Genomic DNA, 26,732 nt, shown 5'->3' on the forward strand with positions numbered 1-26,732 from the left:
GGATAACCCAGTCATAGCTATTCTTGGACTGTTTTTGTAAATTAAGGTGGAGATTTATACAGATATCTGAAATGACAGAGAGAGAAGCACATAGGACGAGAGAAAATATGCCCTCATAACATTTTGATCTAAATTCTACAAATCTTTTATATGTTTTTCTGTAAACTCTTTTTTATAAATATCCACCCTTTGAAGAGCTAATTATATCTGAATGAAACCTGCGGTTGTCTCCTCACAGGGTTTGCCTGCATTCTGTGCAGGGGCATTAGCTGAGTTTTATGCTGGTTGATTTGTGTTTGGCAGGTAGCAGGTGTTTGCTTTACTCTTGTCTGAATTATATTTTAATAGGAAAGACCCATGCTCCAACAATGCTGTTAACTAGAAAATAAAGGCCTTTTTACTTCGTTAATAAGACGTATGAAGAAAGAGAAAACTGAGGAGCTATGAATTTTTCCCTGCTGTAGTCTATTGGTAAACTTATCTAAGCCTTTTCTTTATCCATGTGTGAACTGCCCTGAAATGCTGCTGGTTAGTTAACATCTGAATGAGAAGTTCAGGGGTTCTGGCTGCAGTATATGCTCAGCGTGACCAGAATATATGCCTTTTCCTTTATTTAATGGCTATTTTTATTCTCTCAAATAGATGCTGAAATTCTGTGTGGTTAAATATTGTAGTTGGGATGTTCAATTTATTACAAGGGAATGAGAATAACTTGATATTTTAGAAACACTCTGCAGGAAGAAGTACCCCTAACTTTTGTGTGGTTGAAGAGGAGCAAAATCAGACTGTGTACTGTTTTTAGTTCATTACAAAAAAACGGTATCAACAGTTGAATTCAAAGAATAGATCTTTAGCTTCTCTTTCCTTGTCTGTGGTGATATAAAAAGGCCACCAGTGCTTCATCAAACGTGTTAAGTCCCTTAAAATTTGATTGTGACCAGGCTTGAATAATTGACATCAATTGGTATATTACATTTTAATTTGGATTACAATAAGCCATCAACAATATATCACAGGTCATCACACAAGTTACAATTTAAGCTCCTCAGATGTAGACATCTGGCTAACCCAACCATAGATTAACTATGTCTGACTATATTTTAATTTTTCATACTATTAAAATAGCAATGGAGGATTATATGATCTGGTCAAATTACCTTCTCTGAAGCTTTTGCAAGAGGCATGTTTTACTGTGTGATATAGCATGTCCTGACTCTCACATAAAATATGCAGTTTGGTTCTAATGAAAGTAGCAATATGGCAGCATTTACCGCTTTTCTGTATTGGGGCTGGCCAATATTGAATGCCTGATAGTTTTAGTGTTCTGTTTTCTCCCATTTTTTAACTTGGTTTCGCCTTTTAACCTTACCATGTTATTAATTTACAACCTAATTCTCTCTTTGTGCCTTCATAACAGGTGTTTCTGATTGCTAGTGGAAAGTAGTAGTTTAAAGGGATGTTGATGATTTAAAATCTTGTCATTTTCAGAAAAATGATTTCACAGTAGTTCAAAAACTACATCTGCTTCTGGATCACCCTGCCAATTCTGTTATGTTCTTATAAATGCAATTTCATGTTTTTTATCTCTCTTGCTGTGTTGTTTAAAACAGTAATATACCAATGAAAATGAAAGTTGACTTCCTCACTGCAAAAGGAGGTGTGAAAATTACTGTATGGAGAGCCAAGTAGTCCATAAAGTTAATGTAAGGCATAAAAGAATATCTGATTGTTTTTTGTGTCAGTATTTTTAGACACAGTTAATTTAGTGTACTTGTAACACTCACAGATGATGCCTCTTCAGATGTGAATATCAAGCTTTTTCAAGTGAAGAAAATGCATTCACTACAGCGCATGTGTAAATGGCCAACTGTGTCTAAGGGTTAATATATCTTCAAACTGCATTAATGTTCCTTGGACTGGTCATCTGAAACTAGAGAGCTGTTGGTCCTCTTGTCTGGACACGTGAACCTTTACTACTTGAACTAGAAGGCAAGCCTGGTTATTTAGTCTTTGTAGTCTCAGAATCATGAAACTTCATTGTGATTTACTGAATAGAGAGAGGATGGTGTGTGGTGCCAGCTGAAGTTATACTTGCTGACCTTGATGGAGAATCCTTGCGAAGACTCTTCTCTCTGTATGATTCTGTTCTATACAAAGGGAAAACAGTTTGGCTGTGAAGGCAGAAAAAGGTTAACAAATTTAACATCCCTAACCCTGAGCAATTGACATGGAGACTAGGGTTCAGCCTTTGAGACATCTGAGGCTTGCTAAACCAGAAGCAGTATCAAGTTGGCTTCCGTTTAAAGTAAAGATGCTCAGAAATAAAAATCGGAGTTAATATTTTCTGCGGAAACTTGCCAATTGCACGATGTTTTGGTTTTGATAAGAAACTGATTGTGATGAAAATCCCATAGAAGCCAGGCAGAGTTCCAGCAGAAACCTTCCTATTTGAGACGTATCCATCAGAAACTTTTCTAGTTTCCTGCCAATTCATTTTCTGCATGCTTGGCAACTGGCCTGAATGACTGCAGAGTTTATTCTTTGTTACCATCCAAATCTACTCCTGGCCAATCTCCTTCACCTACATGTTGTGCTAATCTATGAGCCCTTTTCTGGAAGACAGGGGTGTCTGCTTCTCGCTGCCTCGACCCTCATTCTTGTGAGTGGAGAAGCTTCACTTTCAGCTCCTTGACACTTGTGCCCTACTGATATAGAGCAGAGATCTTGCAGTTGTGAGGTTCAGTGCTTCTCAGACAAGAAAAAAGGTCCAAAAAGCTCTCAAAGCTCTCAAGGCTTTCATGTTCACTGATGTTTTTACCCAAGGTTTTCCCATCTGAAGACCTACCGCTATGTCTTAGATTGTCTTAGAAAGCAAACTTAGAATAATAACTTTTTATGTAAGAGGTGCATGAGGAGGTGCTAACAGAACTGTCACACGTACTCCAGACAAGGATGCAAGAAGAATAAAAACAAAGAAACAAATATAGATGTTACCCAGAATTTGTCTTTGAATACTTGGTTTAGGGGAATGGAAGCAGCAGTGAGCTAGCTCTGCCCTGAGACATAAATTCACCTCTTGTGGCCACTCAATCTTGGCTGCAGAGTTAAAGCGAATCAAAGAGCAGAGTGAAAAATAAACATAAATAGAATGGCAGCTGTTAAATCCCCACCAAGGTGTCCACAAGTCATTTCTGTAATTCAGTCCTTACTAGATACTTGTGTCGAGGAAGAAAGCTACTACGAAGTATACTCTGCAGGAAGTCTTTCACACTAGAATTACTTCTGTTGATTTGTTTCAGCTTCTTAAGTGTGGCAACCTACGGAGCCTTTGACAAAGAACACGCTGTTTAGTGTACAGTGCTGGCCTGATGGTAGGAGGTGCTGAGTATCCAGAATCTCCCACAGAAAAGCTTAATGAAGCACATTCTCAAGTGTCTTCTAAAAATGCTACTTTCACTGAAGCATATGCCTCCCTTTACAGATCAAAGCAATATTACTAATTTTAATAGGACCACTGCATGAAGTTAAATACACGGAAGCCTTTCTTTTTAGGAAATGAAGTACTGAGTCTGAGTTCGCATCTGTCAGATGTGGGGCAGAACAAAGAAAGTGTTTTAGGGTTCCGGGTGTGAGGGAGTTTAGAGAAGAACAATAAAAATGTTTGCTTATGAAGCTATTTTATTAGGAAAAGGCGGAGGGCATCCACACTGCATGCTGCAGTACGCTATGCAGATGATTGGGCATCACAGTGAGGTAACTTGGGTACTAAAAACCTTATAGCTGTCTTAATATTTGGTTTGGGTTGGTTTGGCTGGGGAAGTATACACTTCATACCCTTCAGAACAATCAATACCCTGCACTGAGGCTATAGGCTGACTCGCCTCTAGTTTATGTCCATCTGCATTAGTCTCTTATTAGTAGGCCAGCAGACTCTAGGTTCCTGATTGCAATGGCTTATATTACTTGGCTTTCAATAAAGTCAGCAGCTATTAGAGTTAGAGAGGAGTCTAAAATGTTGTCTTCAAAGCCAAGTTCACTATTCTAAGGTTAATGGTAGCAGGGTTTTTACAAACACACACACACACACACACACACATATAAAAAATGTTACTTTTTTAAACAAAATCATCTGTTCCCAAATGAATGCAGATGAAATTTATGCAATAAAAGGTGTTTATGCCAGTAAGGGAAATTCTATCACAGCAGCGATCCTGCAGGAGGAAAGTGAGATGCGAGTTTTGAGTCTTCCCTGTCTGTTGAAGAGTGACTTGAGGGTGGTAAAGATCTCATCCGTCCTGTTGTTACTTTGATTCTGTAGATGGCAGACAGTGAAAACTTTCATAAACTTGAGTTAAAAAGTCCTCGCTTTAATCATCATTTGTAAAGCAGTGTCAGAATGCTGCCACTTGGATTAATCCTTTCATGGATTAAGTCACCAAGCAAGCTTCTAATGACAGCAACAGCATGTTATCTGGACTCTGAAAGCTTTTCAGAAGGTTGTGAAATTGTACCTGATGGGCAGGCTTCAGTGGTAGCTGAGCGCTTTGGGCGATTTTGTCATCAGCTGTTTGCTGTGTGCGGTTCTTTCCCATGTTAACTTCATTAATGTCTGACACATTGAGGAGAATTACATTGACCAATCTGCAGTATCGGTCTGATCCAGCGCCCAGTGAAGCTAATGGATGTCTTTACAGAGGCTTAAGTTGATTTTTAGATTCCAGATGCTCTTGGTTGCATATTGTAATTAGCACCGTTGTTCTGAGAAAAGAGAAATGTCATCTCTGAAATGGAGGCTGCGTATCTGCAAAACGGTAGAGGTTTTTGCTGTTGCTCAGAGACTGACTGGTTTCAGTCTTAATGTGGTATTTCTATTTAAATCAAATAAAGCCAGCCTAAGTCTAATGATGTGAAACGTTATTTTGAATTCCTTCTAGAATAAGTAAAAAAGTATATTCCACATTACTAAGTCTTTATATAAAAATGTTTAAAACTTATTTAGTTATTAATACCTAATATTGGAATTATTAAGCCAACCTGTAACATCAAATTAGCAATGCTGCAATGTGGTAAAACAGTAATTATAGGAGGTAAAAGTCTTCCTTTGATGAAATGGTAAATATGGAGTCACTAAAAGAGGTTCACGTACAGGGAAAATCTGGCCTAGGGCACTTCTGAAAAAGGAAAACTGAAAACTATGCTGAAATTTTTCTCGAGTTAGCTTTTGGATGACAACACAGAGCATTTCTGGAAGTACTAGTCTCTACTCTTCCATCCTCTCTCTTCCCAACTAAGATTTCCTGACTTCCCGAATTCTCACTTCGATAGATGCATTTGAATGCCATCAGAATATGGACAGCTGTCAGTTTTCATCAAGTTACTGAGTCATAGACAAATCCGAGGTCAAGACCTAATCTACCTTAGCTCTCTAATGTGAATGGATGGTACTTAGCCCAAACCACTGTAGTATCAAAAGATTGCTCAGTTTGTAGTGTATTGGTCTTTGTACCGTTCCTGTGAGACTGGAAAGCAACTGTTATCAAAAGCTATTGGAAAAATGTTATTTTTTCTTTCAAAAAATAGTGTCAATGTATAATGGGCCTGTTCTGCTCATATGTCCATTTTCAAATACCTGAGGTTACTTTATTTGGTTTTAAATCTGATGTAGGCATATGAATTGAGTTGATTTCTAAATATGTAGAGAGCTTTCTGTTAATGCTTACATACCTTTCTTGTAACCTCCATTTACTTCTCCACCTGCTTGTTTATGTTTAGGTTGCTAGCGAGTAAATTTAGAAGGAGCACACCAATTAGATTTGTCATTGAAAATAAATAGATAATGCAACTCTTAGGGTAATACTACAGCTTAAACCGGGGAAACTAGCTTCACAGTTTCTTCTAAATAGCTTTGTTCTGGAAAAACTCACACTAATTGTTTAACTGAGCGTACATGTTTGGGGTGGAAAACAAAAAAAAATATATATAAATGATTAGACAAAATTTGTTACCTTTTCCTATTTCACTTTTAAGAATTTAATTTATATTCCAAAGGCAGACTAGGATTTATAGGAACGATTGAAAAAAACCTGTTCCTGAGAAGCACTGCAAGGGAAGGCAAATGCTTAGTGGATGAAGTTAGGAATGGAAAGGAGATAGTGTGGTAAATAGAGCAGAGGAAGAAAATGGAGGTAAGGCTGGAAAAGGGAAAGACATGAGGTGAGAAGAGAATGCAAAAAAGAAGACAGAGTTAGTGACTTGAGCATGGAAGACCAAATTAAAGAAGGAATGAATGAGACTTTTTAAGAGGACCTACACTTGATTGTGTAGTAGTTTGCGATCATATAACTAATTTCTTTCATGGACGTTTCTCAGAGGATGAAAACCATACTATTCAGTAACCAATCCCATTACCCATTTAGCGAGTTGAAGTAGGTGTGAAAAATTGCCAAGGGAAATTTGTTCTTTTGTTTCCAGACTGTGCAGATCATACATTCTGGAAATTTCAGGAGTTTTTTCTCTTAAAAATATGGGCAGATTTGGGGATTTGTTTTTAATCATTTACCTTAGGTCATGATCAACGTTGGAAGCACCATATAGCCTTTTCACACGTCCACATCACCCAAAACATTTCTCCTTGGCAAACCAGAAAGCCAGTCCTGCAAAGAACTAGGTCAGGAAACCATAAGTGAACATCTCGGTCTTTCTAGTCAACCCTGGGAGGAGCCATGCAGTTTATTCAGCTTGTGGATATCACTCAGGCTATCTTGCAGTTCAGACAGAAAACATCCGCCTATTTTTGTGGATGGCCAAACTTTCCCAAATGCTTTGATGTATCTTTGTTTTTTTGATCCTGCTCTTCCCACCATCATCTATTTCTCTCTCTCTTCCCTGTCATCGCTCTAACCTCAGGGTGTTTAGAAGCCTGTCCTCCTTCCTGAAGCTTGGGGGTTGAAGAGAGTAATGCGGTGCAGTCTGTGTGATTGATAAAGAATAGATATCGCAGTCTTTCCTGTCTTGTCTAGCAGCGTGACTTTATGCCATCCATCGCTTTGACAGCCTCTCCCTGTAGGTTGTAATTTCAGTCCTCCTTCAAAGGCGGGTAGGCCAGAACCCTGGCAACTTATCTTTTTATCATCTTTTGATTTCATTCATGGTGGCTGAGGTATAAATATCTCTTTAGGCAGTTCCTTTCCTTGGCCACAAGAAAGGCAAAAGATGGCATTCCCTCCTCTGACGAACGTGTTGATTCCCCTCAAGGGAAACGTGAAAGGAACCAGTTTGCAACGTGCATACATTTTGTTGTTGTTCTTAAAGCTCCAGGCTGGCTGCCGGTTTAATCTGTTTTGAAAACAAAACAAAACCAAAGCTGCCCCTGGCTTATCCTTGACTTTTTAAGGTCTTACAGTCACTGTCCTTGTTCCAGACGTCCTGAGCCTGAATCCGTGTTAGCCCTCATGGGTATGCTTTTCTGAGGGATGATTCACCCAAGTGTTCATTCACACTAGTAGAAAAACCGGTTTGAATCATGTCCAGACATTGCTGCAGTTAACGCTGCTGAAGCCCTGGACAGGGTTTTTTCAGGAAATGGGTATATTAGTTGGTGATGCTGCAGGCAAAATATCCTCCTACAGGATAACACCCTTTCTTCTTACTTTCTTCTCACCATTTATAAATAAAAGGTAGAAGGGCTTTCATTAGCATTTACTAAGTTTCTTTTTATTTTTAACATTATATCTTACTGTAAAGAATTCATTTTTTACATGGATGTGGAAAAAAAAAACCTATGAAAAAGTTTCTCATTACAATTAGTAGAGCAGGAATGACCTGAAATATTTATAGTGCGTTCAGACTTTGCCCACATTTGGATCCTGCCTTGAAGGCTGCACCATGTGTAGAGGTTTCTGACACAGGTGAGTTCTCTCTGTCTGTAAGTGCAGAGTCCTCTTCGGCTGAGTTATTTGATGAAATGCCTTGTCAGTCTACCTATCTCTGTTTTAAAAAAAAAAAAAAAGTTTCTCTTTGAAAGACTGTTCCCTTCCCAACCTAATCATTGTAAAGCAATAAAAATAGATGCGCACACGTGCACATATGTATGTCAACACACGTGCTCAGGTTGGACAGGCGTGTGCTCCCAGTTGGCATCTTTTTCTGAAATTGCCTCTCTCTCGTAGTGAGGACGTGGTGAATTTTCCGGAGAGATTGTTTTAGTTTCAGAAGTGGAAAAATATCTCCTGCTCCCCCAGGGGTTATTTTGGGAGTCCTTTTGAAAAAATTAAATCCCTGCTGTTGCAAAAAGGCGCGCGTGGTTCTTTAAAAGAGCGGCCGGGGCAGATGCAGCATGGTTTGCAGCATATTCTGATTGCCTTCAACCGGAGGAGGATGAGTTGCCAGCAACGGCAACAAAAGATGGTGGTGGGGGAGGCAGAGGGAGAAACAGAAAATGTGTTGACAGTGTATGTGACCGACACAGTCGGAAACAATAGGATGCATGTTTGGCATGACTGGCTCCATTCATCCTGCTGTCAGCGCTTGGCATGCCTGCCTCTCCCAGGCAGCAGCGCTGCAGGAAGTATCCCTGGCTCACACAATACGGAGGGAGGCATTTCCTTTACCCTGTGTTCTGCTGTCGCAAATTGATGGTCCTGGTGGGTTTTTGATCAGTGAGCGGCTCTAAAAGACGCGGTAACTTAGTCATAGTAATGATGCAGAATAATATACATGCATGAGAAAGGCTTATTGTATAAATCGGGAGCGCGAGCCTTGCCTGGGTAAGCTGTACTCTTGTGGCTACACAGTATGCATGCGTATTTCAGCCTGCTGAAATAGGCAGGGAAAACACTGTCTGCACCCTATAAATGCTGTTTTTGTTGAGGTTACTTCAGCTAGGTTGGGCCCGGTAGGATAGGGTGGCACATGAGCAGCTCTCTTCAAGAACATGTTTGCTTTGCAGCCGAAAGGCAGCCCAAGGCAGGGTTTTCTTCCAGTGCGACCTCAGGCCCCTGGGAGGGCCCTGTTTAATCCCCCGCCAAGCCCCTTGATTTGGCAAGAGCGGTGCGTGAGAACTGACATGCAAAAAGCGAAGCCCCAATTACTCTGCATTTGAAGTACTTGAATACGGTTCTTGATTTGCACAATAGCATTATGATGCAAAACAAGTGCCTCCACTCCAGGTTGCCTGCATAATGCCTCCAACCCCACTGCAAATCAGGGAGAAATAACACAGTGCTAAAAACTCTCTTCAAGTAACTTGTTTGCCATTCCTGCCTCTGTTTTCATCTCATTTGCGACTTTCAAATTGGCACTTTCACCCTGACTCCTCCTGGCAGAATTTGCAATAGAAAAGTAAATATATTCAGTACAAATATTTATGTACTGTTGTGTTCATAGTGTAATTTAAACTGCAAAACATATAAGGATCCTTGAGGAAGGGTTTCAGTCTGTGTCTTCTAGTGATTTGCTTGCTGCATGGGGTAAGAGCTAAGCTAAGTTCTTAGCATTAGTTTCCTGTGGTTGATACAAGCCTTCCTGTCTGTTTAGTTTCCATGCCCTACCAGAATTTAGTCCCCAGGTAATCACCAGGGCTCAGCAAGAAACTGGTTTTGAACGGTTTTATTTGGGAGATGATGATACGTGCTCAAGCCATGCAGAGTTATTGGGCAGTCCCGCTTGCTTTGCAGATCTATTAAAGAATGTAGACTAAGTGTCAAGCTGTTCCTGAAACCTACTGAGTATTTCAGGTTTCTCTGGAAATGTGTCACAAATAATCTCTATGAAAATTAGTTCTAGTTCCGCAAGCAAGCATTTTGACTATATCCCTACCAATACTGCTTCAGTACATGAGCAGTGTAGGTAGGTGAAAGATAGGGGTTAGTCTCTCTACAGTGGTTATTATACTTGGTACTTGAAACTCTTTTGTAGACTCTCTTTTTATTGTTATTGTAATGAATATTTTTTAAATATAAGTATTATTTTCATTATCTGAGGATAACGTGGCACCTGGGTGCTTTGCAGCAGATTCAGCACACAGTCTTTGCAATTGGCATGAAAATATGATCGTCATTGTAGAAGTTACTGTGGAAAGGCTTGGTTGTGCGCCCCCTTACTTCCAGGAGATAACAGCCAGATTTTGATAGGGCTGCTTAAAAATGAAAACAGTATTCAGTAGTGATAAAGATGCAAAAAGCAGCCCAGGAGATATTGGAGGATGTTTTCAAGTATCAGATTTGTTTCTTACTTAAGCGAGAGCTGAATTAAAACTGATAGGGTGGATTTTTCTTGTAATTCCTCATATTATTTTCCGTTTCTTTATAAAAAATAAAGCAAGATGCTGCTTTCTAAGATGCAGCTACCTCCATTAAATTTGTAATGAACCGCAACAGAACTGAATTCTGGCAGTAGCACAGTCAGAGTTGGAGTCAGCCTCAGTGGGACACTTAAGAATCAGGAGCTAGTTGGCCAGGAACCTGGACAGAGTTTCAGAAGTGTCCACACTCAAGTGTTACAGATGGGAGAAGAAATGTTACTTGAACGGCTATGGCACATCCTATGGACTTGTTCAGTAACTGCATACAGGTTTGTGTCTATTGTCCGTTTCTGTTGATGTTGTAAATAACCATCCAGCCAGAGAAACAAAACTTGATTGACGACAGAGAAAACCTTGCACTGTTTTAAGCTCAGGAGAATCGTATGGAGCCACTTGAGAATAGAGTTGGAAGATCTTCTTTTGTAAAATTTAGTAAGCGCTAAATAGCTTGGAATAGATGAAAAAAAATAACTAAATAATGGAAACCTTCTAATACTAATGAAAAGAATGCTATTCTTTCATTTCTATGGTTAGGAGTTTCAGGTTACCTTTCTATAGTATTGCTCTTGTTTCACTTAGAGAAATCTGAAAGTAGCCCTCTAAGAGCTCACTGGTTATATTAGTTAAATAAGACTTTATTTAATGTATTTGCAGAGAAATATACCGTAAAAATAAAGTAATTCTCTAAGTTTGCAGCTATTTCCACAAATTCTGTGCAAGTTTCTTAACTGATTCCTTTACAAGGGTGTAAACTAAATCCTCAGCTGCTTTGAGAATCTCTCTTTTATTGATCTGTGTTTGTAATTATCTTAATAGTGTATACTCTAAATTATATTGTAGTATCTTTCAGATTTCTAAAATGCCTGCCTTGGTACCAGAATAGGTTGTATTTTCACTGTGGTAAATGCAAAGAGATCCTTAGGTCTGCAGATTGCAACTGATTCTTCAAATGTTTTGAGAAACATAAGCTACAAAATACAAGTAGCATTGATGAAGAGTGCATGGATAACTATAATCTCCTAGACTCTTAGAAGAAATTGTCTTCCTAAAAGAGTTTATTGGAAGATATTTTCCCTTTGGCATTTAAGCAGTGTGTACTGTTGCTCAATCACTCTTAATCATCATTTGATTATGTATACAGTATGTGATTTTTCCCTTCTCTTAAAGTGAATTCAGGTATTATTTTTGGTCTTGGAATACTCTCTAATTTTTTGCATAATTCTGAGAATAAAGTGAACTGTGTGCAAAAGATGTAAGCAAATATGCAATTCCATACCTGTAGTATGTCAGGCAGGCTTTTTTGCAGTCCTATGGAGGAAGGCTACACTTGGATACTGTTATTTGTGGAAATAGAGAGGAAAATTATTATAATGATTCAGTAGTGCAAAAGTTTCCTTAAAGGAGGCAGAATGAGCTTTCTTCTGATTTACTGATCTTTTGGATGTTTGTATCACTTCTTGGGGTGATCATCATCTCTGTGAAAATTGGAGCTTGAGATGTGGACTCATATGTAATGGGCTATATATGCTAATATTAGAGAATTATAATTAAATAGTTAATCTTCATTAGTTTGTCATTCTTACACTTTCTAGAATAGAGTTTATAAATCCTAAATAATCTCTAACTGACCAGATTATACTTTAAGAAAGCTCTGCGTTCACTATGAAAATGTGATGTGCCATTCTCTTTGATGGAAACACGTTCTCTTTTGGGAGAGCGTGTGTGTGTTTGTCTAAGGCTATGCATAGATGATGATTTTATATAGTGTTCCCCTTCTGTGAGCTTGCACATGTGCTTTCCTGTTTTTAATCAGTCTTGTGTAATTTCATACTGCTTATTTCAGTAATTTCAGTATTTTCATAATTTCAGACTTGCTTATTGTGGACTGTAACTGGAAGAACGTGACCTTCTAGAGTACTGTTTTTATTTATGCACACCACATAGATAGGAAAGGGAATTTCTCTGCCACCGTATGTGTAGAAACATTGAGGCTTTTCTTAAAGTAACGAGAGAACCAAAATATTTTAAGTCCTTCTCTTCAAGCGTGAGTATTGGATTTCTCCCTGGTTTTCTGCAGGTGTGTGTTCAGAGAGAGAGAAACAAGGTAAATAGGAGTAGAGACTAAAAGCTTCTGAGGATAGCTAATTACTCTAAAGCCGCTTTACATGAGGTGAAGTAGTCAGCTTTATGTATTCGGTAGGTTAAAAGAAAACCAGGCATAAAACCTGTATCGCCTTATGGGGCATAGTTCGGAAACACACGTGGTCTGTGTATGTGGCATGTGCATATTGCAATAAGTTTGTTCTGAGATTCTCCTGAGATGACCAAAGAGGAAAGCTGAAACTTCAGGCAGAACGCCTCCTGGTTTCTGTAAGCATAGGCTGATGAAAAAGGCGTACTTTTAAACCTTGCTCTTTCGAGGAAAGGCAAAGGTATGCAAATGAGAAGCAGGGAAGCGTATTATGAAAATCCTTTAGGTTTTACTGCCCTGAACCTTCTGCAAGAGTCAGATGCATAAATTCCCTTACCTGCGAAACACAGTGGGAAGTGGGGTGGTCCTGCGCTTTCCTCTTCTATATTAGAATATTGTTTCAGGAATTCAGAAAAGGTGTCAAAGATCCCTGTTTAGATTCTTCCTCCGTCTCAGGAGTTTAAGCTCTGTGTGCCACAGTATTATCTTAGCCACCATCACAATGTCCTACTGATCTTCAGCAAAGGTGTTTTCAGCCCTGCTCAAGGTGTTCTGCTGTCCAAAAGGTTAAGTCCATGAAAGTGAAGGAGAGATGGGAAGAGAAACGTGGGAAGACTCTGTAGGGCAATGACTTACCCGACAGGGCTGTACGTTCTTGCCCCTATTCAGTATATGGCATGAATTTTACTTAGTGTTTAAGGGAGGCTTGTTTTGGCAGTCTATTTATAAGACCAAAGAGGAAAATAATGTTATGTATGTGTCTTACCAAAAAAAAAAAAAAAAAAAAAGTGGAAGTGCTATCACATACAAGTGATAAGATGCATTTCAAGGCTATTTTTTCCTCAAAGAACCTGTGAAAGGAACCATCAGGAGATGTTACACTAAGATGACTAGAGACTGGAAGGATTATGCTAAATAAAATATTCTACAATCCAAGAATCAAGGCAATGCTGTTTACTTGCCCTGTCAATCCAAAGAATCTTTTTCTGTAGTGTAGCATGTATTTTTGAGACTTTTTTTTGGCAACAGAGGGGAAGTTGAATTTTGTCCATGACACCGAGTGTTGCAACCTACAATTTCACTTTAGAGCTGTGTATCTGAGTACAGACTCATGCTGCGTTGTATCTGGCGCATAGGATGTGGGAGAGGAGGTCTGGATGTGAGTACTTGCTATAGTCCCAGTTCTTCAGTAGATACTCCTCTGAAATAAGGGCCAATTTGATTTGCATCCTCTGTTATTATGCAGCATGTCAAGCACTTAGCTCTCAATTCAAGTCACAGGCAGGATAGTTTTCCCTTTCCTCAAGAATTTTATTGTATAGTAAACCTTGGTTTGCTAACAGGAGAGGATTGTACAGTGTCAATCTAGAGTGGAAAATCATGACTTCAGTAAAGAATTGCCCCCCTTAAAAATAAAAATGAGAGTTTTGGAGAAATGCTTGCAATGATCTATTTCCTAGAAATGCCTTGTCTAGTGCTATTAGATATCCAGTAATGACATCTTAGGCATCCTTTTTTAGCTTGGAAACAGGTCGACAAGGAGAAATATCAAAAATGTTCTCTAAGAAATCAGTTGTGGTTAGAAGAGGCTGAGCTTCGGATGAAGTGCAAATGAGGGCAGAATTTGGATTCTAGAGTTGGATATAACATGCGTGCTTGTGCTTTGTAAAATCATTTCCCATTTTCCTTTGCTGTTCGGATTTTCTATGTGCGCTGATTATTGGGATCATTTTCTCAGAGCTGAGGAAATAGTTTTGTAAGAAACATCTTTTCCTGAGTTAGCGAGCTAGTTGCTAATACTGAAAGTGACTACAAGAAGAATAGTATGAAGGTTATGCTTCTTGCATGGGTTTCCCTGTGCGTTCCTCATTTGGGTATTAATCAAATGCATCAGAAAATAAAATGCACATTGTTTACAGGTAGTGTTCTGCTGAGGCAAAGAGAACAAAAACTTGAGCTGTTCCCAGTATGTCAGTAGCAGGAATTGTTTCAGGTGATATTAGCACTTTGTTAAAAAAGAATATCTATTCTTATGATGATGGGGAGAAGTGGGATGTTCTTTTTTCATCCTTTTTTCAGAATAATAAGAAAATTTTGTCAGAATATTCTGCTGGTTACTGTGTTGCCAACGTACTACTTCATTCTTAATTTCGTTGGCTTTTCACAAACTTGAATCAATTAGTAGATGTCAAGTAATAGTAAAAATGATTTTATCTCTCCACAGGTATCGCTTATAGATTTTTTTTTTATTTATTTTGCAGTCTATACATTGCATAAATGGAATACATTATCAGGTTTTTTATTAGATTCTTCTAATTTCAACAGAAAACCAATTACTGTGAGTCTGAGTAAGTCACTATACATCTGCTTATCCTTAATCTGTAAAATGGAAATATAATTACTCACTTGCATATAGCTCTTAAGAAGTGTTTCTTATGAGGGGACAACTAAAACCAAATGCTTGGTTCTAGGTTTCATTAGAAATTCAAAAATCTAGTTTTTGTCTAGTTTTACAAAAATGTTTGTGAACCTAACTTTGTTCGTTTCTTCTATGTATTTCTACAGACAAAGTAATTTTTTTTTTTCTCTTCAGAAATGTGTATCTCTTCAGAAAAGAGATCGCTACGTGAGGCATTCTCAGCCTCAGGTCGACAGATCTGATTCTATAGCACAATCTTAGGAAGCCTTCTGAAATCGTAAAAATAATAGAAGCCACCTGAAGAAACAGCTGTTCTTAGTTCTTTGCTGAGTTTCTGTCTTAAAATTGGAAATTATGACTAAAATTTCTCTTACAGACTTATTATATATTGCACCCTGGAAACCACTCTTTAGCAGAATTTGACTACATTTAATTCACTTGCAGTGAGATGCTGGGAAATGTAAATTCAGAGACATTTCACTTGACAGCGTTATAATTTTCAGAGAGTTTTATATTGATGAAGAACCGTAGGGTTATTAGAAACAAAACGTAAAGTCAAATTGTAGCTGCAAGTTGAAGGCATTTAAAGCAAGTGGTTTTGGTCATATTGGGGAAGTCTCATGTAGGATGACGTTAAACTTTGGTTATTCTCAATTCCTGTACTTTTTCTTATACCCTTTCCCAAATCTAAGCAAATTTACCAGAATTTATTGGAAGGTTTTTTTGAAATAAGAAGTCTAACTCTAATCATCTGTGTGTTATATTTTATGATTTTATAGACACAGGTGTAAATTATGAACTGGGAAACTAGTCTATTATTGTCTTTAACGTAATTAATAGAAAAGAGAATTTGGCACTTATCTTCTATAAAAAAAATGGCAGGCAGGCTATTTAACATCCATGTTCATGAGGTCACTATGAGCCCGTAGTTCTGAACATATGGAGATCAAATATTAGAGCAGAATGGGTTGTCCTGATAGCAAAATCATAAAGTAACAAGTTTACAATGAAGGGGAGTAACACCAGTTCACCAGATCTGTATCAAAAAGCTCTTAAGAAGTGTTTGAGTAGAGAGTTCCTTGTGCCATTTTTTGGAAAGTGACTGTCTTTCCTTGTTCATTCTGGCAATGATGACTTTTTCAACCTGTAAAAAAAAACATTTGCAGGGCATGATCGCTGTGTGTCATCATTCTGCTCGTGGGTATTTTGTTTTCGCCCAAAATGATCCCTGTAAGAAAACAATAATAATTTTTGTTAGAGTGTTAAGAGGCCATTTAGCTCTCAGAAACATACCTGTTAGTAAAAGAAACTTCAATTTCTCTGACTTTCTCCAAGTTCTCTGAAAAACTGATTGCTTCTAGATTGTTATCTTCTGTGTCCCATGACCATTTAAGAGCTTACATATGTTAATTTTCTACTGAAATGTGAAGGACAAGGACAGGACAATCCTGCTTTGGCAAGAAAATGGGCTAGAGGACTGTGAGACCCTCATAAGTTTGATTTCTTCCTTTACCATTCAAAGAGTGTGTTTGCGTGCGGATTTACTGAATGTCTGAATGAAACCCTACCTTAAAGAGAAGAAAAGCAGTTTAAGTAAAGGATTAATTTCAGAGTCAGCCTTTACATTTTTAGACAGGCACATAACTTTTCAGTGCTGCTTTCCTTTCCTGTTGTCATTTCATTCTTGATCGTGGTATTCATAATTTCATCAAATTCTTGAAAGCAATCTATCCAGCAGGTATTCAACTGAATGGCTCTGTAAGCTGCCGACTCAGCATCTCTCACTCATTTTTAAGAATGAGGTCTAAAACAAGGAGACCTAGTTAAGGACTTGAGAAAAAATGTCTTATACCAGTAATATCATCCCCTTGGCAACCTTTACTGTCAATGCCTGTATCCCAATGTTGTAAGCCAGGTTTCACCACTACGTTAAATGCTTAAACTATTTGCAGCAAAAGGCTTGAGTAAATTTTAAAATGAAATAGAAAGGAAAAAAGAGAAAAACATCCTCAAAAAATCTCACTGAAATCTTTGTACCTTCGTGTCAGGCTATGCGTATGTGAGTAGGCATATATTTATATCTTATCTCCAGCATATTGGTAATCTCATTTTCCACAAAGTTCAGCTACTAATGGAGTAAGGTGCTGTAGTTGCTCTATGCCCATAAAGTAATGGCTTGGCAGCAGTCTTCGCTCCGTCTCTAGCTAGCAGTCTGAATCATTTGATAATTTGGCATTAGTTCATCTTTCCAAAATTACAGAGCAGAATTCCACATAGAGATAGAGCAAGGAGTGTGAGAGCAGAAGATAGTAAACAGTGACAAATGCTTAAGAACAGTTTAGGATTTTTAGGATGCGTTCATCCATGTTGACATTGTCTTGCGAGATGTCCTTGCAGTCACAGTGGAGGCTAATAAAGTTGATAAAATGTTTTCTTGAATCAGTATTTACTCTGCTTCTAAAATAACATATAAGAAAGCTATTAATGTACAATATAAAGTTTCTTTCTAATGTTTCTTTCAAGAACGCAGATAATATTCAGCAAGTTTATTATCATTGAGCTAACTTTCTGTATGGGACGTTAATAATAATATGGCAATAATATCTACCAAACCAGATGCTTTTCACAGCTAGACCCCGACTTGATGGTTATGGATATGATAGAAAAAATGAAAAGCTACTCATTATTATCAGCTCATTTGTTGCATAATGAATGTGATGATGTTATCGCTGTAGTTAGTCGCCACATCAAGTCTACAGTGGAACAGCACATAGAACATATCTTTATTCTTATCCTATGAAAGTTATATAGTCTATAAAATGCATTTTTTATGTGATAATAATATTGTGCTGTGCTGCATATGCAAAAATAGATAGCAGTTTCCAACTCCGCAGTCAGCATATTTGCATGGTACTTTTGAATTAGCAGGAAATGCTTTCTGGTTCTGCAACATGTGCCATCAACTAGATAACTACAAACAAATGCAAGGTGCATATCAGTCATTATTTGATATAGTAGTTTTTATACCTGTGTGGTACTGAAGGGTTATTTAAGTTAATGAGAATGTGAGCAAGTAAGACGATTTGTTATTTACCTGGAAATTTTCCACAATCACGTTTTTTAGATGACTTTGATTAGAGATTTCATAACCAAAAAATGCACTTGAACAAATACATTTTAAATAGGATCGCAGTGTTTTGTCTTCCTTTTCCTCTGCCCTCCCCCTGCTTGTACTCTTCAGTCAGGAATAGGCCTTCCCGAAAATGCATTAGCAAATTACAGCCATTTTTACAATGAGGCTGATGAGACTCAGCAGAAGAATTTAACAAGTTGTATCATTTGTTGTATTAAATGATGGTTTAGAACTTGAGAACAATTAGAAGTGTCTGTCAGGATGAGCTCAAAATAAATCAACAGTGATTGGAAAGTGTTCGTGCTTGTGCATATGTGCCCGACAGACAGCGTAAATAAAGAGGATAAGATCTGAGAGTCTGTTCTTTCCAAATGTGAACATAATTCCCCGTGACACTGATGTGTATCCACAATGCTGCAATAGAATTAAACAGAAAAAAAGATCTAATTTGCTTGATAATGCTGCAAATTGTGAGTAGTGATTCTCACAATTTCTGAAGAGCTCCGCGGATCTCCAGCACCTATTGTGGCCAAATGAATTGACCCAAGACTGCCTCTAAACTTATTAAAACTAAATCTTATAAAAAGGCAAAGCAAAGACAGTTGGTTCCATACCTTCAGGCTTGTGTTTCTTCTTTCCTAGATATTCTTTATTGCTCTGTAATTAATGGGTTTGACATACAATACCGGAAGCGTTGGCTCTCAATATGTTTAAATCCATTCAGAAAAGCTTGTAACATAAAAAGCTGAGTCTTTATTTTCTTTGTCAGCCTATCAAGCCACCTCAATACTGCCAAAGCTGGGCTTTAAAAAAGCTGACTAGCTGACTTTAGAGAGGGGGGGAAAAAAAAATGTAATGCAGTGGAATTTCCTCCTGTAGTCAAATCATTTAAAACAAATAACAGACCTCAGAAACAGACAATGCTATATAGTTGTTTTACTGTGAGACTGGGACATTAAAAAACAGCCCTGCTTCAGCAGCAGAACACAGAGACTTCTCTGTGTTTAGATGATAACTGCATTTTTATTACTTTCGTTGTATTTGAAACAGATTTTGCCTCTAGCAGTTTGACAGATTGAAATACCTGTAAAATTCCTCATTCTCCTCTTTGTTTCAAACATTTAAAGTTACAAAATAAAAGCAAAAATTTGTGCAAATTGCTCCATCATTTACATGATGTTCCAGCTATATAGCTGCACTCCAAACAGGAGGTTAGTAGACTTAAACCGGCACAGACATGGACCGTGTATTTCTATGGCGTAGCTCACCCAGTGAGCAGAGGCACCTTCTGCAAAGGTCGGGGAAGTGGTGCCCTACAAAGTCAGCGGTGCCATATTAAGCTCAACAAAGTTCTTAATCACTTACCTCATTTGAGATGAAACTTGAGAGAGATGATTCATATGCCTGAAGTTAGGTTCATGCATCAAAAGCATTGCTGAACTCAGATGTGAAATATGGTGGGAAAGTGTTTCATTTTCCAGTCCAGCTCTAATTTGAGTGCTTTGCCCTACTAAAAGGGTAGCTTCTCTAATTCCCAAAATATTAGTAACATACAATTAATTTGTGTACGTCCAGCAGACTGCAGAATAAAGCTGCTAAGATTCGTAGCAAATGAAAGGAGGGTGGCTTCTCTGGATTATAGTGTTTGCAGCTTTTTTTTGTGTGTGTGTAAAAGCTTTCTATGGTCTGGTTAGGTGCAGACTGTGTATTTACTCCCTTAGAAATTTTTTCATTAGACAGTAAAACTAAAAATACATGTCATTTGTAATCACAAATGATTAAAGAATGTTTTCTGGAGATAGCAATGACCTCTCCTTTCTGCATGCAAGCATCTATAATGTATAGTCGAGCACTGTCAATAACCTTGGTGAAGCTGGCATTGGTTATGTTCAGAAGGCCAGGAAGCCAAAGGAGTCTGCTCATAAGGAAAAATATCAGCCCTTCTCTATCAGAAATAAACCCTTACAAAAGTTAGTTTTTTAAAAAAGGGACAGTAGGCCTGATGCTGCTTTAACTTGAGCAATCTTGCGTCAGTGAAATCCAGAAGCTACAGTGCAGTATCTCTAATCTCACAGCTGCCACTTCAAGTTGCAAGTGGACCTTCCATATGTATGCATAGGTGTAGTGTGTGCAAACTCATTTTCTTAAATTGATTATTTTAATTTTCTTTTGCATGCCCAACCACATATAGTGAAAAATATGTGCTGATGTATAGTTCAATTTCATGTACTGTGCTTGTAAAAATACGAGTAGAAGGAGAAATCCTACCTTTACAGTTGAGGGGGGGCCTTTGTTCCTCCCCAGTGCATCTACTCGTTATGTTTGACAGAGCTATGTTGGCAATTGGCTTTCTTGCTCTGGAGAGAAAGAGCTGCCCTGCTTGTTCCATGCATGGGGGATTCGGTGTTAGTGCTGGGGGGGCCTGCCCTGCATTCTCGTTTGCCGTCATCACAGGAGCTGTGAAAATCTTAAACAAACAAACAAACACAAAACACCAAACCAATAGTGTTTCCAAAGAGTTCAACATGTCCTGGCCTAGATTCTCTTTGGTGCTGAGATGCCCTCTAAAGTAAGATTTTTTTCTAAAACTTCCTCATCTTAAAAGAGGAAGGTAAAGCATGCTGACGTTTTCCCTTCTGTTTCAGAATCAGGACTCGATTGCATGTACTAGACTGCCTATCAGTCAATAGAGAAATCTACAGGAGCTCTAAATGTGTCATAAGTGAAATTTGGGGTCCAGCTGTATTAGCGTAGGCTCAGTACCGCAATAATGGGAGCTGCATACGCAAGAGGAGGTCTGTACGTGACCTTCTAAATTTCTAAATGAGAGCAGGCAGACCGTCAAACATGTCAAGTCCCTCTTGTTCTTGTTGACAATAATTCCATTATGTAATTGGCCTTCTAATGCTGTATGTATATATTCATTCAAGCAGACATGATAGTATGCCGTTTAGCCAGGCATTTGCTATTATAATTAAAAATGAATGGATTTTATATAACTTTTCTCAACAAATGGACAACCCTATGGTTTAGGTCTAGTAATAACAAGCGATTTTATTCTGCAGTATATTTCAGGATCTCAAATATCAACTGATTGAAGTAAACTCCCAGAAATTAATGTCTCTTAACCTTGTTTCACATCAGGGAGTGAGATCTATGCTGATTTGCTCGTAGTCCTGCAGGACTTCTGGGATGGGGTCAGCCGTCGGGACTCAAAACTCCTGGCTTCCAGTTTGGAGTATTAACAGCAAGGCCATCCTTTTTCCAGCAGCTGCATTAAGTTTCTCATTTAGAATAATAACGTGATAGTAGTTGAGAAAGTACAGCACAATTGGAGTCAGACACTGGAACGGACTGGCAAAATATTGGTGGGAACAAAGAAGCTTCACAGAAGCAGCAGTTGTTAGAATATCAGATAGCTGCTTAAAAAGTTAGTGTGTTTTAAGGTTTATCTTTTTCTTCCTTTTCTTGCCAAACATTCGCAGACGTGTGAACCAGTACATTTTTGGCCAATCTGTATACTGCTTTTGTTGACGAGATGTGTGCGCGTGATGTTATGAGGTGAAAATCAAACTTGTGTGCTGAAATGTGAACTCTGAATCCAATTTACAATGGCATTTAATCTGTATACTCCCTCTTCCTTTTGAAATGAGGTAGTTAATTTGTGAGGCTAATACAGGGCACAGAGGTCCAAAAATGTCATGCTTTCATAGATAATAAGATTAAAATGTTTGAAACCACTGCAGGCAGTGGACTTTCTCCTTTCTTAGTCAATAGAAACATGAACACTGGTTAAATCTCTTCACATTTCATCCTTGCAGTCATGACACATTTCCGTCCGTTTTCTGGGTTGATTCTGGTAGACAGGGCAAATGATTTTAGAAAGAGCTGATGATATATAATTTGGATTATATTTTTAATAAGTATAGGTCAATATGACAAGCGATCTTTGATAAGTCTTTCTAATGATGTCATTGGTACTTAGTGAACTTATTGAACATGCATATATTCATTTAAATTGACAGATTTCTGGTGATATTGTTGAGTGAGAATGCGGTAGTTAAACACAGGGAATTTTCTACTAAGCTACAGGACATTATTGATGTGCTGAGGATTTTTAAAAAGCCAGTAGAGAATTACATTTGTGCTGGCCTCATCCAGATTCTGAAATAAAGCTGAAAGTAATGACATGCTAATAAAACGAGGGGGAAACTGGTGTGAAGCAGTTGCTGTGTCAGCATGTTGGCTGCTGATGCAATAACGGGAATACTCCTTGAGACAGTTAGAAATGGCATGTTTAGTATGAGGCCTTTTTCAGCTGAGGTGGACTGTGGGGGTAGAAGAAAAATGAACAGCATCTAATTTTATATAATTGTAAACACTTTTTTCCCCCCTCCCAACTAGCACTATCGCCTCTTTTTCTAGAGAGCAAGTGGCATGTAGTATATGGAGGAATAATTTTGCTCCTTCTCCTTAACTGTTCATGACTTTCACTTTTCCTGTTGCTGAAAGGGTTCATTTTTGAAACAAGTCCAAATAAGTGTGAGGTTATGCCAGTCCTCTCATTTTGTAGCTATAGGAGAGGAAATGAGAAAATATGTAGCTCCCACTATAAGAGTAGTTTTACAGTGTGATACCCTTTGCTTGTTTGTTCCTTTGTCATGGATAAAGGAATGAGTTTGAAAGAACAAACCTCAGAGCTTCATTGTGATTTCAGTCCTCGGCAGGGAGAGAAATTCAAATCCAATGCAAAAGCTGAAAAAACTTTGATAGCCCCATTTCACATCGGAAAGTCCACCTCCGCCAACAAGACGACTCCTCAAACAGGAAAAGGAAAATATTCCAACAACGTTAGCACAATAAAACAAAACATTTTACTTTTTTGTTGAAATGTCTTTTCTTTTAGAAAATAAAAACAATCAAAAAACTTAACACAAGCATATGTATCTATTGCATATATATATATATCTATACATATAAACTGTGTAATACTCACACACACACCCCCTCAGTTAAAATAAAATGCTTGCACCTAAAAATGTACATGTAAGAATAGGAATAATTTTGGAATTATTCAGATACTTTTGAGTTTTCCAATTTTATTCAACAACTGAAATTAAACAAAATTTCAAAATCAGTTGGGACATAAAATTTCCCTTCTGCTTGCTCTTCCACGTGGAATTCATAAGGTGCTGTGCACTGCCATCTCCTGAAAGGAACAGTGCCATATATATCAGAAGATTTATTTATGTAGCTAAATTAGATACTCCAATGGATAGAGCCTTAATTTTTGAAAGAGGACAGTGTAATTCCTGCTGGGAAGCTGAGGCAGGAGCTATGGTTGCAACTGTTTTGTAGTTCATTTTATACCTTTGTTTATTTTACCTGTGGAGATATTCCTGGACTAGAGCATGAGTAACGTCTCATATTTGGAAGGTGTCTCATTTAAAATGTCAGACGCAGTATTGGTTAGAGAGGAAATTTGGAAAATTGTGTCTGATATACGGAGCCCTAAATGAAACCAGTAGCAGGCTGAGCAAAACTCGAGCAATTGTATTGCAGTGAGAAGGAGCAGTGTTGGGGAAGGCTGCATGAGGTTTCATCTAGGGCAGTTCTTCATATGTGCAGAGGCTCTCAGTGGTGGGATCTGTGTCAAGCTGAGAAATGGGAGAAAACGTGTGGGAGTTTATTAGGGATATTGTGCATAAAAGAGGAAGAGAGATTTTCAGCAAGAAGATTCATCTGCAGAGAAACTCAAGCTTGGACTGGGGGATGTACTGAAAAATTGAGTCTCGGGAGCAGTTCTCTGCAGTTCTCGGGCTGCAGGACGTCCCTGTGGTGGCTTGTGCTCTGCAGCCTCTGCTGAGTAAGCTCCATACATTATTTTGGGGACAAAGCCAGATTTAAGATGACGTTTCCCGGTTGTAGAAGCAGCAGCTATACTCCGAAACATTGGCTAGATTTTCTTTGTTTTGCTCTGTTTCTTTGCTCTGTTGTGCGACAGAGTCAGCTGCTGCGCTGTGAGTGCGTGTGAAATAGATGCCCCTTCGCTGCCTTCCAGTTTTTTACAGAATTGCCCTAGAGCCTACTCTCATTATTTTCTGACTTCTTTGTTTCCCTCGATTTTAGCTTTGTTACTTGCCTACACTCTAAACTAGTTCTTTCAGGTGTTTATTAACAATATTTCCTAGGTTGTGTAGTTATCATCAGTGTAGATGTGCCCCCCCAAAAGCAAGCAAGTGTGTTTTGGGCTTGAAAAGAGCTGTTTTATACAGTTTAAAAAAGGAAATATTTTTAAGGTATTCCACCCAAAAATATCTTTCATACCTTTAAATGCTACCTGGATATGAAAATAGCCTTCTTCATGGAGAAGACATAGTTTGTGGCATCTTGCATACCGAGTGTATCCTCAGCCATATGATGCTTTGCTTTGTGGAGCAAAATAAAACAAGAGAAATAGAAATGGAGGCAAGGGAGAAAATGAATGTTTTCAGCTGAGATTTGCACAGAGATGACAGGTGAATGAGGTGGAGAGGTAAAGAACAGCTGTTCCAGATGGCAACAGCTTCAGGAGGGAAAATGCTCGAGTCAACGCAGTCAGGTTGTATGAAGAGATGACACTCAAGTAGGATGAGTGCTGCTGGCAGGGAGATGAGTGTTGGAGGTCAGTGGAAAAAAATATAAATAATGTATATGAAGTTTGTTTCTCTTAAAGTAGATGCTTATAAATAAGTCCTTTTTTCTTTCTTTTTTTTTTTCCTGCACTATTTTGTATTTAGCTTAAACGATCAGCCATCAGCATTTTTTTCATCATCTTTGGCCGCCTCACTGCACGTGCTGCCTTAGTTCAGTTTACTATTGACAACAGACGTTCAAGGATGAGTAAACCTAAAAACTGAAGAAGTTTCGTAACGATTAAAAATGGTTTTCAAAATCTGTTTTTGAAGCATCTCTTCTGTCTGTTTAATCCACTGACTGGAAAAGAAAGCTTTAAAGGCGCTTGAAAGTCTTCACAGACCTGGTTTTGAGGTCTAACAATGTAGCTCTCTTCATAGGACTGTAACATTGTGATTTGAGCTTTTAACCCTTCATGCAAGGAACAGATGTAAAATAATGGAAATTAGTGAGGCTAAAAGTACACATTGTAGTTTAAAGAAAGGAAAAAGCTAAACCCTTCAGGTTAGCCTTGGAGTCCTTTTTCAGTGCACCTGAAGAGTTGGCTGTGCAATTATTAAAAGTACCCAAGGAGCCTTTACTCTGCCAACTCCTCCTGAATTTAATGGTTGCATGTTTACCACGCTCAGCTTGAATGTTTTGGGGGAAAGGCAGAGCAGTTGCTTTCTGTCAGATTTATAAAGTCAGAAATTTTTTTAATTAACCAATTAGACTTAATTTGCAAACTTCAGTAGTCAGATGTTTTGCAGGTGTGATCATTGTATAGATTTGATAGAAATTAGAACCGAAATGGTTTATATCAGCCACTGACCTGTCTCCTGATGGAGGCTGTCAATTTTAACGCATTTTCCCAGTGTTGCTGCTGTTCTATGCTTATTCTCACCTCGTTTGAACTTTATATTTTTTAATTGCCCCTGGACAAGATGTAAAGCAGATATCCTAGCCAGTTGTGGTCATTCAGTGTATTAAATGGCACCTCTGCAAAGGTAATTAGTTCTCATTTCTTGGCCACATTTCAATACAGATAATACGTTTTATGCCTGCCCAGATTTCCCCAATGTTTCTAGTTGGAGTCAACGCTTCTCTTCACTTTCTATCCTAAATTTTGATGTAGAAATTCTGTATGTTGTGAACTGGCTTTCTGGGCTCTGTTTTGAGAGAGCTGCTTTTCAGGAATGAGCAAAGGGATGATGTTATAGCATAAAATATGTCTAAATTCTTATGCTTAATGCTTAGGGATACTGCCGGGAGAAAAGTGCAACATGGTTTTTGTTCTTTTTTCCCAGGGGCAATATTTGATGAGTCTGCTAAGAAAGATGAGGAAGTTTTTCGAATGGCAGTTGCTGATCTCAACCAGAATGATGAAATCCTACAAACAGAGAAAATCACATGTTCCGTGACCTTTGTGGATGGCAACAACCCATTTCAGGCGGTTCAAGAAGGTAGGACATCTGAACTGATTTTCTGATATCATTTCTTCAGAGACATGCAAAGTACTACCCTAACTAATAGCTTATTACCTTTAAAAAAGATTGTAATTTTTGTTGGCTTCTTTTTACATAGAATATCAAATATTGCATGGATTTAAATTTGGGTTTCGGTGGTATGGCTTGTTTTGCTCTAGTGGCTTCAAGCAATAAACCTAGCTTTCATTTGTTTTGCAAGTAAAGGCTCTTGAAAGAACAGTGAGAAGTCAGGCGATTTGCCTGCATCTTCCCTCTTTTGCAGGCTGTTTTGAGGCTATTGTCAAGCAGATGGTCCTTACTTTATGACCTCTTAATACTACTGTTTGGTTTCCTTTCACACAAGTACCAGTGCTTGCTTAGTTGGAAAACATAGGTTGCTGTGGATAACCTTTTTAGCACATACACCTGAAAAAGTTACCTATTTTGTAGCAGGGATTAGAGATAACCTGGTGACTCAGAAAGCTCCCTGTGTCCAATATGATTTTGTATTCACTCCATCCTTTGTCATTTCTCAGTTATTGCACAACAGATGAGTATGTTGGTTTGAA

General features: G+C 38.3%; 1 protein-coding gene across 4 annotated transcripts in view; it reads left to right on the plus strand.

Moving 5' to 3' along the window:
* Positions 1-26,732, plus strand: part of GRID2 (glutamate ionotropic receptor delta type subunit 2) — a 718,520-nt gene that overhangs the window by 123,944 nt on the left and 567,844 nt on the right. For 3 of the 4 annotated variants that reach the window (XR_011140833.1, XM_009674498.2, XM_068941563.1), the window contains exon 2: positions 26,005-26,160. Coding sequence is in view for 3 of the 4 variants with exons in the window: in XM_009674498.2 (XP_009672793.2) it covers positions 26,005-26,160 (156 nt within the window). In the remaining variant the exon portion in view is untranslated. Of the gene's footprint in view, positions 1-8,679; positions 8,766-26,004; positions 26,161-26,732 lie in introns of those variants that run through there. The other variant, XM_068941562.1, reaches the window with a different exon arrangement.

Source organism: Struthio camelus, chromosome 4 (assembly GCF_040807025.1).
Source record: "Struthio camelus isolate bStrCam1 chromosome 4, bStrCam1.hap1, whole genome shotgun sequence".
Lineage (NCBI taxonomy): Eukaryota > Metazoa > Chordata > Aves > Struthioniformes > Struthionidae > Struthio > Struthio camelus.